General features: G+C 40.0%; 1 protein-coding gene across 1 annotated transcript; it reads right to left on the bottom strand.

Moving 5' to 3' along the window:
* Nucleotides 1-5511: 5511 nt before the first annotated feature.
* Nucleotides 5512-16193, bottom strand: LOC139643480 (melanin-concentrating hormone receptor 2-like). The gene is made up of 5 exons (XM_071518628.1): nt 16000-16193; nt 11513-11722; nt 7816-8010; nt 6824-6943; nt 5512-5839 (listed from the first exon to the last, which is right to left on the bottom strand). The coding sequence occupies exons 1-5, from the start codon at nt 16191-16193 to the stop codon at nt 5512-5514; spliced, it is 1047 nt and encodes a 348-aa protein (XP_071374729.1).
* Nucleotides 16194-18436: the final 2243 nt, after the last annotated feature.

Genomic DNA, 18436 nt, shown 5'->3' on the forward strand with positions numbered 1-18436 from the left:
AGCTAGCATGTGCCGACATTCAGAAGGCGGGAAAAGCCATGCTCAACATGTCTAAAGCTAAAGGCAACACAGTGTGGCTTTTCTAAACCAGGCATGTGAAATTTTCCTACAGCTGAATTATTAGATAAACTGAGACCAGGTGAATAGAATCCTTCCCCTCAAGACCAACAATCTGGATTTATCACTTGTTAAAATTTGCAATAAGTACATAAATTATAGGCTTATGTCACCATAGCCTACCTACCATGCTGCTGAAGAATAAACTGCTTCACAAAATGGGCTATTTCAGCAAAGCAGTCGTTTTTTTTCCAGTGCATGGAGCTGCAGGGAACAATGTCTGTGCTCCCTGCGCTGCAACAAAAATTAATTAAACACGACTTTGGGTCGTGATCACACTTGTCAAGTCACATTTCAGTGCTGAATCCCATGTGGAGCGCGAGGCCGCTTCTAATTATGGAAAAGTTGTCAAGGCGTTGGCGCTCCTGCTTGGTATCTGCGCGTGGTACCCGCCCGAGAAACAACAGGCTGTCGGAAACCTGCGCCCACCACTGCCTCTCAGGCTAAAACCTGTGCGACGTGCGGGCCTCACGCACTGTCTGGGACACAGACACGTCTCACTAGATTACTCACAGAATCATTCATGAGAATGGCAAAACGGTAAGAAGCTGCTGAGCAGGGGTGCTTTCTTGATAATGGCGCATGTCCTCATTCAATCCACCACCAGTTAGGCCGGGCAAGGAAAATAAAGGTCACTTGTTTTAGCAACTTGTGTTGTTTCACACCACGAATAGTGAAGCCACACACTTTATGTGGACAGACGAGAGGCGATGTATGCGATTGTGGAGTTATTCTGTTGGTAGCCCTGGCTGGCTCTACTGTATAGTCTATGAATCTCAAAATTAAATAACAACTTCATTTAGCATGTTTAGGCTATTCATTATGATGGCAAGATCCCTGCAGGCAAACTCTCTTTTCACAGGGAGGTCAGAGGTCACGGTCAGCTACAGAACAGCCTCTGTTGATGCTGGTAGGAATTCAGTGCTTGAGGACACTCGAGCAGGGCGGACGCTTGCTGACCGAGGGGCTTGACAGCAGGTTTTCCAGCTGAAGGACAGTGTCCCCGCTCTACCCTGCTGCCCTCCATGATCAGGCCGTCCAGGAGTCAGACCTTATCTTCTGATCTGTCAGAGGACGTTTTATTCATTGCACCATTGGGCCAGTTAAAAACAAGCCAGCTAAAAACATGACCATTCTCACTTTTTAGGATTTAATGCCCTTGGTTCAATTTTGAAAAAGTGGTCCAGGAGGTCATACTTATAGCAAATACACACACTAGAGAGATAGTACGCTGATCTGTAAAAATACTTTACATAAATGCACTAACTGGACTATGTTTCAAAACTGAACCTATATTTCTAATCCATATAGGACAGCACAGCAACATGAGTGATTGCTAGCTATTTAAAAGCATTACGCAGGACAATGTGTTGGACTGTGGTATATAATGGCTGAACCCATGATTGTAGGAAAGACCTTTGCAGTTTCCCTATAGTACCAGCAAGATCCAAGGACAGAGTATGCAAGACATTCTTATTATCGTCCCTCCTCCAATATCATCCTTTTTCTGAAGTGGTTGCTAACGTGAAACATATTTCATTGTTGTTGACAAAGTTGAACTTTGCATCTATTGAGCTGACAAAAACAGAGTTAAAGTGAATGGGTGCACCAGGCGCAGTTGAGGCAAGAAACATTAGACCATTTATTCAGGGAGCCTGACTATTGTACAGTCACCATTGCACTCAGCTTCAGCCAATTATAATTGAGTCAATTTTTCAAAGGCCATAGAGAAGTTGGATGTCAGTGGTATTCTGTTGATGTTTGCAGGTTGTACCCTATTGCATTCAATCAATAGGTCTCAGTTGTCAATGCAGCCAACATCATCACTGATATATGTTGCTCTTTGTGAGAGAGAACAAAGAGTAGCATATTATTGTGTATGCACTGTGTCAAGTCCTTCAAGTGGAAATGCAGTTTCTCAGAACAGTTCTTCTGTATAAGATAAGTGTAAGATGGATAAAATCACAAGATTAGTTGTATACCTGTATGTTTTGCAGAGGGTTTTGGCTCTGTGACAGACACACAGCTCACACATACTCTGAGGTTTTTTCAGTATAAAACATTTAAGTTTTATTTTCTGTCTGTACAGCCTACACTTCAGCTAGGACCTTCAAATTTGGCAGCAATCTTTCATGATTAGATGTAATTTAAAGATAATATACACACTACACTGCTGCAAGGCTGCCATGGGAAGTCAGGGAAAGCCTTTAGTCAAGTGCATATGTGCATTAATTTGGATCCAGTTTTAACATGGAAAGTATTAAACATGGTGAAATAGCAGTTAGTTCTTTGCTTGACCTTTCTTCCTGGCCTTATGTCTGCATTCTCCTATCAAAGAAAAAGAGGGATATTTTAATCAGAAATGACATTTTTTGGTAGTCTACAGACTGATGTAAACTGGCTACTGTTAACATAATTTTACCATGATATCATTTGTTCCTTATAGACCATTATAGCCAATTATGCCATCCACATTGATTTTGTCCAATTTACCCATCCCCATCTGAGCTGCAGGCTATTTTCCCCCATCTGATCTCTATTGGCCATTTCTCACACAGACCAGGACCAATAGAAGGACGGCATCCATGCGTCATTTTGAAATATGGATGAAGTATTTGAAATTTATGGCCTTTTTAGTGGTCAGTCACCGCCTTACTGTGTCATATCACTGCCATTAAATTGATTGACTAGTGACCAAAAGACGCTCACACTGAGTACACTTTTGGGATTAGATAATGATGGTAAATAGATAATGTGCTTTTAAGGTGAGGTGATATTTGACAAACGTTTGTATCCAAGTCATGATTATCAAAATGTTGCACTGGTGCCTTTAAGGCCTTGCAGTGACTTCTGCTCAAACCGTACATTGGAGCGCCCTCTGCTGTTCTTTTGCAGCAGGTCCTCCTTCTCCACAGCCATGCTATTTTCTGGCCTATCCCACCTGTCATCATACATGAATCAAATAAGGGCATCAAGGTCAAGTGCATGGATGGGTTTTACAAAAAAATAAGGAAGTAATATTTCTTATTACCAAAGTGAAGCAGGCTTACTGGGACATTGTCATCCGGGGAGAATAATAAAAAAAAATGTGTGAATGAATCAAAGACAAGTTGTTTGTAAATGTCAATTCTGAAGTGTGATCTGAATTATCTGAGCCTAAACTTATTCACAAAGTGAATCAGCATCGATCCTGAGTACAAGGAACCATCCAGCTGTAACAATTATTACCTCGTCATAAATGCCATGATAAACTAACTAGTATAAAAACAAAGTGAAAAATAAGATTAATTGTGAAAGCAGCCCAAGATAAATCAAAACATGTCTGAATCAATACAAAATTGAAATAACTTATGGGTCCCTGGAGGAATCCAACTGAAGTTGACTGATCTGTGTTGTAATTACACAAGACTAGTAAGGTGCAAGCAGGACAAGCGGGGTGTGGGGTGGTGGTTGGGCAGATGGGAGAGGGTTTTGGGCTTAATGTCAGATGGGTGTGTGTGTGTGGGGGGGGGGTTCAGAGAGACCCACATAGGCCACATCCCCTCGGGGGTTCACTGATTGGCACTGATCACAAGGTCTTAGCAAGGTGCCATTTGATGTGAGACTGTAAACAAGGTCAGAACAATGTCAGGTTACAGCTGTCAGTCACCCAGCCTGTCTGGGACCAGCAAGGTGAGAGAGAGAGAGAGAGAGAGAGAGAGAGAGAGAGAGAGAGAGAGAGAGAGAGAGAGAGAGAGAGAGAGAGAGAGAAGCTATATACAGTAGACTATCTAATAAAGCAGAAGTGCCAAGAATTCATCTCTAAAAAAAAACAACATAATATAATAATACATAATAATACACAATAACATAATAATAAATACATAGACCACTGGGGAAAGGCTGTGTAACATGTTGAATACTCCAGATTTGTTTACAGCTGATTGCCTGGACAAACTAACCGACAGTTGGATGATGTTGACATTGAGACATATTGATCAACATGTCAGAACAGCAACTGCCCGAGGCTGTTTTGGGCTTTTGAGGGAGGCAAGAGTGGGACACCCACGTAGAGACAAAGGGAAAGTGTGGAGAACAAAACATTTGCCTCCCAAAGCCTCGCCCGGGGCGGGACGCTGTTACTCTGTCTGGTCTGGTTGCTTCTCTATTGATTACAGACTGGGATGGGCAGTGGGCCTGAAGAGTGAGGTAGAGGGTTCATCCAGCCAGCCAGTGCCTCTGGTGCTGACTGTCTGGCCAGCGGTCGGCCTGTTAACTGGTAAAAGGCCCTAAGGCCAGTCCACAGCTCAGTCCAGTCAGCCACACACACACACACACACACAAAATACAACGTCTGACCACTGATGCTCAGGGAATAACTTTTATTCACTTGCTGCTCTTATTACTGCATACTTGCAGCAAACACCACAGATGTGTGTGTGTGTGTGTGTGTGTGTGTGTGTGTGTTTGTGTGTGTGTATGTGTGTGTGTGTGTGTATGTTTGTGCTCTGAATACCACAATCAGTGAATTAGCTTTTGACACTGGCATGCAAATGAACACAACTCTCACAAGTGAGTGTAATCATTGATCGAAGATAAATATAACTTAGAAAAAATATTTTGATCTTGAACAAAAGAGATAATTTCTCCTAAACAATTTGCTATTTTCTTGCAATAACAAAAATTGTCCTCTGGAGGGAGCCAAACCACCATAAGATACATTTCACAAGCGTCTAGCCTCTCTGAGTGCTGATCTAAGATCAATGTAGCCTTTCAGACAATGTTGAATGAGGAAGAATGAGACTGTCCATTGGACTGAATTCACAAATATCTTGTTAATGTAAATATTATGAAATTTCATGTGAAAAAAAGTACCTAAATTGAGGCGGGGTTTATACCAAAGAATGGTTTGTGAAGGTAGGATGTGATTAGTAAACTTAGATCAGCACTGCTATTCTGAGATAAACTTATGATAAACTGATGATTTATGATATTCAATATTCCATTCAATACAATTCCATTCATTGCAATATTGCACTACCTCATAAAACAGATAGTTTCTTCAAATTGCAGCTGACTGCAGGAGGATCTTTTTTACAATATCAGCCAACACTTACTTGCAGTCTCATGAAAACAATGGCATAAGATCATTTATGAGATGATCCTCCTTTGAGACGCATCAGTTCATACTATCATAAGGTCTTGTGCAAGAAAATGTAAGGAAAGCTCATAAAGACTTTCAAGTCTATGAAGCCTTCAGTAAGTGCATCAAAGATGGGAAAACTCTAACATTATAAGCTGTTTTTTATACTTTTTGATATTGACTTCAATTTCTTCAACCATTTTAATCAACCCTCAGTCAATCTTCTCAACCAGCCAAACAGTGAAGGAGGGTGAAGGGGGGGAGGCGTGAGCTCATCCAAAGCTGGAGTGCGGTGTCGGGACTTGGATGGCTGGCTCCCTCTCCACGCTGGGCCCGCTGGAGGTCATGCGTCTGGTCAGTCTTCGGCGGAAGTGTCCGCTCAGCAGGATGTAGATGAAGGGGTTGATGCTGCTGGCGGCATAGCTCAGGCACACAGACAGGTAGTAGCAGGTGTGGTAGGCCAGCGTGGGTCTGCGCACGGTCAGGTTGACCAGCTGCAGGACGTGGTAGGGCCCGACGCTCACCAGGAAGACTGCCACCAACACCAGGACCATTTTGGTGAGACGGATGGCGCGCATGCGAGGCAGGTTGGTGCTGTAGCTGAAACGTACGGGAGAGGGTGAAAGGGTGAGTGACGGATCAAAGAGTTGGTAGAGATCGCTTATCTGTGTCCTCATTTGCCACATTGCAGACAAATGTTAAGACGACAAGATCAAGGTTTGATCTTTCTTTCCCTGTCTGTAGTGTGTAACCAAATCATTGTCAGGCTGAAAATAGTCCCCATGAGAGGGGGTGGATAAGTCAATTAAAGAAATGACAGCTTGACAGAGTAGGAAAAGGGTTTTAAAAGTGTCGCTGTTCCCTGGGATAAAAGGCCCCATCAATCTCTGAAGGCTGTCTGCTGGTGTGACATGATAATCAGGATATGCTTTCCTATGAGAGAATGATACCAACTGGAGCTCCAAGGCAAGTGCCAATAGACATTATGATGCATGAGGAAAAAAGAGATATCAACTGGAGAGGGAAAAGAAACCCACAAATAGCACCAATGGGCTAATCCTCTGTGCATGACAACTACACTTGGATATTTTATCGCACTTGAGAACATTCCGTGTACTCTTCTTCCTCTCTGCCTCTGAGTCTGTGGAAGCACCACTGTTGCTGTTTCCCTATTTGACCACTCATCGCCCTGTAGTGCCACTCAAGATACCATCTCCCATCGTCCCGCAGTTGATGTCAAAAAGCCTGTGCGTCTATGCATGCCCATGTTTGTCCACTGCTGCGGCTGCCTTCGCCTAAAATAAAGCAAGAACGATTTAGATCTAGTGTGTCTGTTCCAATTATCTGGGCAAAAGGCAATAATATCCCCCTGTAAAAAAATGTAATGCCAACAAAAACTCAAATTCACTCAGTTGGTCTGACTTTATTTGAACTCGAACTTGAACTTATATAGGCCTACTGATGCTGCAACTTGGCAGTCACTTCATCTTGAACACAGTTATTGTTACCATAAACAACGTTATTTAGGGGCAAGGGAGAGGTTCACGTATCAAAACTGAGTTGAGGAGCCGAGGAGAGACTCACCGTCGCGCCTGCTTGTTCTTCAGGTACATCCTCCAGGTGTAACACAGGATGAGAATGTAGCAGGTGATGATGAGAGGCAGAGGCAGGAAAAAAGACGTGATTGTCTGATACAGGGTGTACCTGTAAGATAGAAGGAGGGAGGAAGAGGGAGAGAGGGGGTTGAAAGTAAATTTCACTTCCCTCAGACTTCGTCTCTGCTCCTCTGCTAAGGAGTGGGTGGTATGAACTGTGAGTGCCGTATTTTTATCCAAGGCTACATCTCAAGATAATTGTAAAAAAAAGGACATGATTGCTGAGGCTTTCATGTTTTTTTTGTTTTTTTTTAAGAAGTTAATCTTGTTACTTTCCCATTATAGAGTGTTATCTCAAATGCATTTTTCATTAAAGTGCTCTGCATTTGAAATCCTGCCCGATAATTTTTGAAGTTTGAAAGCTCCTGGGTTTTTTATAGCTGTAAGTGTCGTAGCTTGCAGAATGTGGGCGACGAAAGCTCCAAGGCACATAGAAGATGGAGCAACAGAGATGGAGGTAGCCTGGGGTGAAAAATGGCTGACCACCAGTTGCTATGGCAATGTCTGCTTAAGAGCTTCAGATTCCAGGAACCAGTTATGCACTGCTTGACACAGTGAATACAACAACGAACAACGATTGTGCTATAACAACGAATATCTAACATTTTATATGCTTTCTGCCCCAAATGTACGTACAGAGACTAGAAAAAAGGACGTTTATTCTGCACCTTCTGCCTGGAACGACTTAAAACTGTTAATCTCGCTAATTGCTTTTAAATCCAAAATGAAAGAATTAGAGGCTAATTCATTGGAATGTCACTGTTTTTAATTAACAAATTTCTTAACTGTGTAGCGGACTATTCTTCTTCTTAAATGTTTTGTTAGTTTATGCTAGATTTTGGGGGGGTCCGGCTCAGATGGAGCAAACCCCTTTGTCAGAGCAGCCCATAGTGAATGAGCCCGCCTCTTGTCTTGCCCTACCAGAGAACAGAGCTGGGGGAGACCAGGTTCATGGTGCAGCTCTCCAGTCCATCGGAGAATCGGATGACTTTGGAGTGGATCCATGCGGGAAGGACCATGACGAAGGAGATCACCCACACAAACAGGTTGATGCCGATGGTCTTAGACTTGGTTCTGAGAGCCATCAGACGGAATGGATGAACCACCGCCAGGTACCTGAGAGATTCAGATTCAGATTTTTTACCTGAGAGATCAATAGGCGGAGAGAATTAAAGAGGAGCTGTGGGAATTCAAGTTCATCTCTTTTATCCCTGAGAGTTCTGCTGGCTAGCATCCACATATAGAGAAAACAACATGAAATGAAACCTTGAAGACAACAATACCAAAGCATGGCATACAAACTCAGACTCAAAAGTGCAAAAGTGAGAGTGCAAGAGCAAAGAGGGCTATATCAGTGTGCTTACTTACTTGTGTCTTATAACTGTTATGATAAAAGAGCTACCAAACCCTTTGTTGTGTATTTCTGCTCCTTCTCCTTCTACCCCAACAAAGAAGAGCCATGGAAAGGTGGTTTTCTGCAAAGTTCAGTGCAAATCAATCATCCAAAGTTATTTAGTTGGTGCTGAAGCTTCAAGGACATCACACAACATCATCTTTGAGAACATTGTGTCTTTTCGGTATGAAAAAGTCCACGAGTTGCCAAAAAACTGACAAAAAAAGTCATTTTCAAGAAGAACATCATGACTGTTTTGATACTAAAAAAAAACATGGTGTAAAGAAAACTGAAAGTTGTTGCCATGAAAAAAAATGACATTATAGGGTTACGGGTTGTGCAAAACCCAATTTATGTATAATTAATCCACTCCACTTAAAAGTTCAGGCACACACTCAGCTCAGGGACAAACTGCCAAAATTAATGTTTTGCTGAAGCTCTGCTGAGGTGCGCCATCTCTACTGAGCCAAAAAAGATGTGAATTTTCAGGAAACCAAATATTTTTAAGCGGCACCCACTTCATAATTATCCTGGGGAGATAAAAGGATAGGTGACATTTTTATTGAACTACTGTAGAAGAAGCTCTCAGCAAAACTGAAATTGAAATGCCTGCTAGTCTTATTGAGTCCGTCAAGGGCTTTGTTTGTGCTGTATTCAGCCAGAACACAATCGATGACCTCCCACATCTGAACCAGCACCTGTTTTGGCAGGTCCAGCACCTCTGCCACATATTTAAAAGTATATGATCATTTGTTGTGATTTTTGTGTAAATCAATCACAATAAATGTTGTCTGTTTTAATCCGCTTTTGTGTTTGCCTTGTGAGACCACCGCCAAATGTGTCAAGCACACATTTTTAATGCTGTGTAAGCATTGTGTTAAAGGTGAGGGTGACAATGATCAGTGGTGAGTATGTTGGTTGTATGATTTATTATTTTTCTATTGATATCTAGAATATTTTGGATTACTACAATGGCTGCACGACCCAGAGTTGAGCATGGGTGCGCAGTACTCATGATAGTGAGTAAGCAAGGCGATTATATTTGTAGGCTTGTGAGTGGCAGTGTTGTGGGTGTGATTATGTGCAAGCCTATGGCCCAGCAGAAGGCCTTCATGTATCCGTGACACATTGTGCTGTTCATTACATGACTCATTACATGACTTGCATGTGGAAAAAAAGCATGCAGTACTGAAAACAAAGCTAGTAAATCCAATATGTTTCAGCATGTGGCAATTCAAACCCATTCCCTATCTCTGGGACCTTAAGATTTGCAAAGTAACAACTCCAGGAGCATTACACATGCATTTAGACCAGGGTTTTGGCATTTGTAGTTCATCTGCGATTTGTAGTCACAGTATTTAAAGAGAGATAGCAAATTAAAGAGTACCGTAAAAGTAAAACCCAGAACAAAAACTCTCTAAAACAGGATCCTCCACATTTCTCTCAGCTCCTGCCAAAATTTTGATAAGGCACCAGCATTAGTGAGAAGTAAAAATGGCAGTACATTCTGTGCTCAAGATGCTGAATGAGTGATACATAATGTAGCAAATGCCATGTACTGCTTTTAATGTTTCTACATGTGTAGAAATGATTATAAAGGGAGGAGGTGTGAGGATTTGGAGATAACTATTCATTCAAATGTTTCATCCCTCACCAGCTTTGATTATTTTTAGCCATGGAGGAACACCAACGCACTCTGTTTTCTAGAGTGGAGAAGTAACAGATGGGTGAAAGACGTATCCTGCATCCATGATGCATCATGTCCTTCCTCTCAGCACCTGTCATCTATCCCAAATATCACTGGTACCCACTGGGATTACTTGTAAACTGCCTGCACCACAATTGGGTTTATTAAATATGCAGCCAAGAGACAGTACAACATTTGCATAACAATTTGAAGTAGATTACTTTTTTTTTTTTTTTTTTAAGTCTAGTTGATTCTATTATTCAATCATGTGAAAATGTCTTTCATTCTAGCCTAAGGTTGATAAAGACTAAATTCTTCATAATACCCAAACAAGAAAAATTCAAAGCATTATGTGATGTAGTATATGATGTATAGTATGTATACGATGTAGTAAACAATGTATGTGAAGTATGTAGCATAGCAGCACTGACATCAAACTCTAGTCAATAATATATATCAAAGAGTTGTGGTTTTCTCAGAAGTACTTACCACCAGTGGTGGAAAGTAACTAATACATTTACTCAAGTACTGTACTTAAGTACAATTTTGAGATGCTTGTACTTTACTTGAGTATTTCCATTTGATGCTACTTTATACTTCCACTCCACTACATTTCAGAGGGAAATATTGTACTTTCTACTCCACTACATTTATTTGATAGCTTTAGTTACTTTTCAGATGGAGATTTGACACAATGGATAATATAACAAGCTTTTAAAATACAACACATTATTAAAGATTAAACCAGTGGTTTCCAACCTTTTTGGCTTTTGATGTCTTACAAAAAGCAGTGTGCAGTCAGGGTCACATTTCAGATCTATGAGTTGTTAACAGCTCCACCAAATAGTGATTTTTCCCTCTAAACCTCACATGGTTTCATTTCAATACATGTTCAAATGATCCAATATTTCAGCAAAAATCAAAGATTAGAGAAAAAGTCCCAAAACTAAAAACAGATTTGTGTATCAGAACTTTCCTTTCCCATTAATCATCTCACGACCCCTCAGATTTCTCTGGTGACCCTTTGGAGGGGCCCGACCCCTAGGTTGGGAACCACTGGACTAAACTAGCTAACTGTATATAAAGTCGTTCAAGCTCCACCTCCAGCAGCTGCAACAGTAACATGCTGCTTACACACTGATGCTTCAGTATTAATAATCTAATGATGTCATATATAATAAAATATCAGTCAGAGGGACCAAACCACTACTTTTACTTTAATACTTTAACTACATTTTGCTGCTAATACTTACAGTATGTACTTTTACTTAAGTAGGATTTTTCATGCAGGACTTTTACTTGTAATGGAGTATTTTTACATTGCTGTATTGGTACTTTTACTTAAGTAAAGGATCAGAGTACTTCTTCCACCACTGCTTACCACTAAGACTAGACTTAAACTATTGTGCAAATAAGATGCCATATAGACAAGGATGGTTTCAATTAACAGTAAGATGCTTTTGGGAAACAGAGAGAAAGCATATGCATCATAAAGAGAATGCATTCATCCTAAAGAGAATGAAGGCAGTGCCGCTCACCTGTCCAGACTGACAGCGGTCATCACAGCAGCGCAGGCCACCTGGTTGCAGTTGTCCAGAGAGGTGATGATGGTGCACAGCGTGCTGCCAAACACCCAGTGACCACCACGAGCCCACTGGTGGATCAGGAAGGGCATGACGGTCACATGGACCACGTCTGCCACAGCCAGGTTACAGATGTACACATCCGGCACGGTCTTCTTCGTTGTCCTGATGGACAAGCAGAGGAGACGTCTCAGCAGGATAGCTAGAGGAGCTGTCATGTTCAGTTTCATGTAAACACTCCCAAGACACAGCGCATCAACCGTTACCAGAAAATAATATACCTATCCTCATTGATGGCAGCGTTACACACTGTCCATTTGTGGAAGGGGGTACCGGTAGTCCTGCAACTGGATGTTGACTCAACTTTTTCCCACCCGTCTTAAATATTTCAAAGATACATTTCTCTCCACCTGGTCCATGTTTGGTTTTTTTTCTCCCCAGTACCACAAACAAATTAACCCTGCCAGTTTGTTTAGACTTCTGCTTAGGAGTGATAAAAAAGCAAATCAAGTTCTTCCAACAGAAGTCTCTCCAGGTCCGGGAGTTGGTGGAGGACAACTGTGTTTCCCAGGCATTCAGCCACATGTCTTCAGTTATTTCAATGTCCAGCTCTTTTTCCCATCGTTGTTTCACATAGTCTGTAGTGTCCTTATTCAGTGATGTAATGCCATTGTATAACTTGCTTATAAGACCTTTATCTTATTCTTCTTCCTAATGCTAAAATTAGTTTTATGTTTATATAACCCCCATTTCATATATTCTTATTTATATTCTATATTTCTTTGCTATTTCCTAGTGCTATTTGTTGCTGCAATGACCCTATTTCTCCACAGGGATCATTAAAGTTTCATCATATCTTATGAATAATTGTTTGTTCAAAGATGAAAAGCCTTGGAGACCAGAATCACAGGTTCCAGTGCTCCTTTCCTGAGTCTTTGGCTTTTCCTATCGCCTTTGTCCCAAGGAGGAAGACTATATTTAGATGTCTTGTTTTCATGGCAGTCACTAAATGGCCCAACAACACACAGCACACCTAAGAGCTTGCCATCATCCTGAAATAGCATGAAATAAACAGTCTCAAAAAGGACATGCTTACTTGTGCTGAAAAAAGCTGAGAGATGTTTTATGGGCACAGAACATCTTATTGAATTACAAACTGCCACCTGTCAAACACAATTGTTGCGCCACTCTCCTCTTTTCCATTCATTATGTTAAACAGCAGCAGATGTATTATGGGTTGCAAGACTTGCAGGGAGGGAGAACGAATGCTGCTGTTTCCTTTCCATGAAGCAGAAGAGAATATTTTCTTTTTTAAAATATTTCATTTTCACTTTTTCAAATATAACTATCAATAACAACAAATAACAAACCAATTCCTATATCCAATATTAGATTGATTGCATTATGTCCATGGGAGACATCTCAGCAGATGTATTAGTATCAATATCATAAAATTAGATTAGATTAGATTAGATTCTTTAATGACCACACAGCCAGGCTGGTGGAATTTGTTTTCAATACATTCCAACATAAAAACATAAAAACATCAGTACAACATACAATCAGTACAATATACAGTACAGGACCCACATCACAGTACAGTAAACATAACATATATTGCACAACGTTTCATGGCCATAGTAAGAGATAACTGAATATGGAACAAAACAACAAAATAACTTTCCATTATTGACCAACAAAAGTTTTTATGTTGAATTATTTTCTTGAAACTATCCTGCTTTTTCCTAAGGGCATATGGGATTTTTCCAAAAGGAATACATTTATTCATCTTTCAAAAACTATTTTCCAATTAAGAGCTGGGAATGCATTTCCTGGCTAAGAATCTTCTTTATTTTGGGATTTGTCCGATTTGCACTGGATCTATTGTAGTTTCCTAACAGACATAATTCAGGATATTGTGGGAAAGGTGTTTCAATAAACCAAAATGTTTTCACTTAGCATGTACACAATAGCATGTACAAAGGAACTTACTCTCTGCCACACCTAAAGCATACAGTTCTGTCTTTTCCTCTGGGACCAATCTAAATCTGAATTGAACTGAATTGGATTGGATTGGAAAAAGCCTTAACATCCATTATCCAATTTGTTGATACCGAGTAGTTTGAACTTGTCTTCCTTGAGTTCCCAGTGTGGAAATGGAAAAAAAAAATCGTTTTCCATTTGCGACAGTGTGTTCCATAGGATTGTTTCTCAACCCAGCAGTACCCCTCCAACATGGTCTACTGACTCATATCCACATGGAAAAGGAATATCAATTTGCACTGTCATTTTGAGCCGGTGTGTAACGCTCTTGAGATTATCTTCAGTTTGATGGACTCTTCCTGTCACACACCCTCTCTCCTCTGAAGCCACATGTCTGGCCGACCAAAGCCCCAGTGCATATCACATTTTCACATTTAATCACATTGAGGGAATTCTAATTTATCTAGTGGATGTCTATTACTCATTTTATAGTCATGAATCCAATCAAGATATCCATAATGTAATTTTGACTTGTCATAATTCTAATCAAAAGTATCTGTAATGGAATTGTAGTCCAAATGGTGATGCACAACCACAATCATGAGTTGTCAAATTATGTATACATTGCAATTATGGCCAGTCAAAATGTTGCATTTAACTAGTAACTAATAGCTATATGACAGACTGCAGTAAGTTCATTTCTATCTCTCTGCCTATAGGCATCGCCACCCACAGTTAGTCAGGAAAATGAAGAAAATGAAGAGAATGTAATTGTTTTCATCCACACTTAAAGTCTCACTGCAGTCACAGAAGGACAGATGTAGCATTCTGAATAGAGCTAAAGGCATGTACACTCGAGAAACTGTCTCTCTCTCTCTCTCTCACACAGAAACAAAGCTGACTTCACAGACCTTTTTCTGCATCAATAATGGATGTTTAGACCACATTCAGCCTCTGTATATGCACTGCAGATTAGTGCAAAACTTTTTTGGGTACTTACCTTATCTAGTGGATTGGAACATATTGCAGTACCACCATTAAATATGCACATACACCACTGGGGCCATCAGAAAGGATACACTATAACAAATCATTACACAGAAAGATGCTGGTACTGGCTCAGCAGTGTGCATAGGAACACCCAGCAAGCCAGACACATTATGGCCTACAGAAAGCAGCTTTAGTACATCCATGCCGAACAATTTATATGAACTCCGGTGTATAACACATTCATAATCAGGGATGTAATGGAGGGTATACCCACTTTTTTATTTGTAGAATAGAGTTTACTCACAGTTTTAGCCTGACATTGTTGTGACTTATCTGATGTAAGACTGATCTAAGTTAGGAGGATAGATACGTGTCTTTTAAGGGGAAATAGACATAAATTAATGGATTTTGCTTTTGGTGGAAACATAAGTAGGATTTTGTTTGCTTATATCAGTGGTTGTTTGCCTAATGATGATCACCGACTGCATGTCATAGTTTACCAACCTTTTTATTTACCACTAGAACAATGGTTATAATGCCTCAATAACAGTTTCATAACAGCTGCACAATGCATTCATGAATACTGATTCTGCATCTTATGTCAGCTCTCATAAGGTGCTCATATAGTGTTCATAAGGCGACATAATATTTATTTCATTTGTCAGACAGCAGTGGAAGAGTGGGTCAGTTTATAGAGAGAAACTTTCAAAATAAAAGCCCCCCTGTAAACACATAATGAATGCATTATGGTTATTAGCAACACGGTATTTGATGCTTGGTGCATTGTGAACGGCGATAAGAAAAACTTCATCTGAGCCCTGCGGTTAATCTGGAAACTAATCAATATCCCTCCAGCCAGTCCGAACAATAGTAATGGTGTAGTGATTCCCTCACGAAAAAGAACTACAATGAATTTTAGAAGGATGCTAGACAAATATCACTGCAACATTGTCCCTATATGAATATTATTATAGTGCTACCATAGGAGGAAAAAATACCATATAAGGTCACTGTACTCACTATTGAGTGTCACAGGCAGGCTATACGTAAATCCTTGTAGGAATATTGACAAGAACATTATAGTGATTTTTCATCAAGATTTAAGGAGTAGACTACTAAGAGTCTTTTGGAGCACTGTGTGAGCAAAGTGCACTCTAAAGAATAATCATGATTATGAGGATTAATTATCACTGATGAGAAATATAGTGTATATATAATATAAACTATATTATATATAGTATAGTATATTATATAATATATTCATGATAATTACGCTCATGAGTGGCACATGAAGCATAAGGAGCTGACTGCTGCCCGAAGCAGATACCGTTAGGTGGATGCGAGTATACTTAAATGTTGAGTTCTCATAATGGAACTGTGTTTTGAAAATACATTTAGTCACATTTATCCTGGAAAGTTGTCACATGTGAGAAGTGCGCGTGATGCGACTTGCTGGTTTGAGCGCTTACCTCAGGATGGTCACTAAGACCAGAATGTTGCCAACAAGTCCCGTAGAACAGAGGAACCCAATCAGAGAAGGTAGGATGGTGGTTTCTGTAAAATAGACAAAACTGAAGGAGACATCAGAGGGATTTCTATCTTCACTCCACGATTCGTTCGGGGACGAAGACCGGTTCCAAAAAGCTGCTGTCGTCTCGTTCATGGTGTCAATGGACGCAAGAAATGCAGTAAATAGCAGTTAAAGCAACCAAACAAAAATAACTGTATCATGGCGGGGATAACAACGTCCTTCTGCAAACCCCATTGCTGCAAAATGACTGCACTAACTCCTCTAATAAACTATTGCACCTGCAGCAGTGAAGCGCACTGGCGACTCCATGAGCATTACGCACGGATTGTGCGCAGAGTCGACCTCGGGGCAATTAACGCTTCCTTCCATAAAACACGGTGCTAATGTCACTGGCATCACAAAACAAGATATACGGTGTGTATGTATGTACATGACATGCACATAGGACACAACCCCCACTTCACCCGGGGTTAGACGCCCCTTTGAATATCAGTATGCGTATAAAAGAAGCATGCTTAAATAAACACATTTAGAATATAATTCAATCATAACAGCATATAACTTTGCTATTATAGCCGAATACAAAATATAAAATTAGGAAAAGGGGCAACTTATGTTAAAATCAACCTTATTTTCAAATTCTGACCTTGCTCTTATTGGCCAGTGACAAATAGTTGGAAGACTTTCTAAAAATATACAGTATATCCAAATACTGTCACGTTTCTTTATTATTAGTATTAACATTATTAGTATTATTGCTTATTTATTACTTATTTCAAATTTGTTTTCTCTCAGGATTCAGGATGCTTACACTAGTAAAGAAATTCAAGCTAGCTATCAAGCTAGATATATTCTGTGAACATAGCTAGGCAGCTTTTTAGACTACAAAAAAAAAAGTAAATTTCTTACCAGAACTATTATGTTATTTTGTCATGATACTGTGCTTCCAAACACTGGCTAGGGCTAGTTTATTCAAAATGTCATTGTGGGACAAGTTTCCCATAGGGGGCTTCTTCTCTCAAAAAGTCTACTCTTACACTTTAATAAATTACACTTTGAAAATTGTATATATGTACTCCCTTAATAATAACCACAGATTTTTATTTATTCATGTAAGAAAAGATTAATATAGGCTACTTCAAAACTGTTTCTTTGGAATACCTCCCAACAATAAAATGAGTTGGATGCTATTCAAGATTATAATAGGACTGTTACCATCTTACAATCTTACAAATGATTCATAATTAAACTTTGCTCAGTCTAGTGGTCCATTATCTCCCATCTTTTTATTAGACAGACAACCTGTTGCAAGTACACCAGTACATCCGGAAAGGCCATTAAATGGCCACCTATTCATCACTATATCAGGAGAAGGTAAACAATGCAAAGGCATTTATGGAGACAGGGTGCCATAAATAAGACTCTGAACGCACTCTCACGCAGTTTCACCCTAAAGAAAACAATTCTGAAACAAAGAGCATCACAGCCACCTGTGTCTCTAGGCAGACTCAACAAAAGCAATTATCAGGAAAAAAAGAGAACACTGAAATTCACTGAAGTAATGTCAACGGTTCACACATACACAGAGAAAGATAAATGCACAGTGAGATGCTGCTATAGCAGCACCTCACTGTGCATTATAGTGGCAACATAACTATATAATAGCAAAATTGAATTGATTGAATGTTTATGGAGGTGTTATTTGGCATAATATTGGTATGAGCATTAAATCTTAGTGCATGGAGGTGTTTTTTTGAGTGTGTGGTATGTTTTCCGTTTCTATAACTATTCTGACATAACCTTCCATTATTAGTCTGAAGCTGTGAAATAAGATGCAAACAATGCAGAGCAGGCTATTCAGAACTGGATTGTTCCCTGTGCTTACTGTATGGCCTGCAATTTACATGCATGAGTTGACCTAGTGTAGAAACATTTAAATGTCTCCTCGAACAATAGACTGAATGTTACCATATAGACTTTATTGAATTGCATGTTTGGCAGTTTGCTGGACATTTCAGATGAAATAGTAATTTTTGTGACTTTAAAGCCAGAGAACAACCACCGTGATTTTAGTTAGCTCCCCCCTTTATCTCCCTTGGATCTGTTCTCCAGAACCTTCTCTCTGTTCTTTTCTCCTCTGCCGATGGTATACATTTTGAATAGACAATGATTTCCCCAGAGACAGGAGTGAAAACATATAAAAGGTGCTTAAATGATAAAAGGTGACTGGCCAGGCCTGTTTTGGGTAAAGCCAGGTGGAGCATAAAGGTGATAACCTTTATCAAAAGGAAAGGTATTATATACTACATCCATTTGGCATGGGTGCCCCTCTTGGAAATTGAACCCTCTGGCAATGGTAGCACATTTCTCTATGA

Source organism: Centroberyx affinis, unplaced genomic scaffold (assembly GCF_046629955.1).
Source record: "Centroberyx affinis isolate AG114_WGS23_722 - 3 ecotype Tasmania unplaced genomic scaffold, CSIRO-AGI_Caff_v1 ptg000617l_1, whole genome shotgun sequence".
Lineage (NCBI taxonomy): Eukaryota > Metazoa > Chordata > Actinopteri > Beryciformes > Berycidae > Centroberyx > Centroberyx affinis.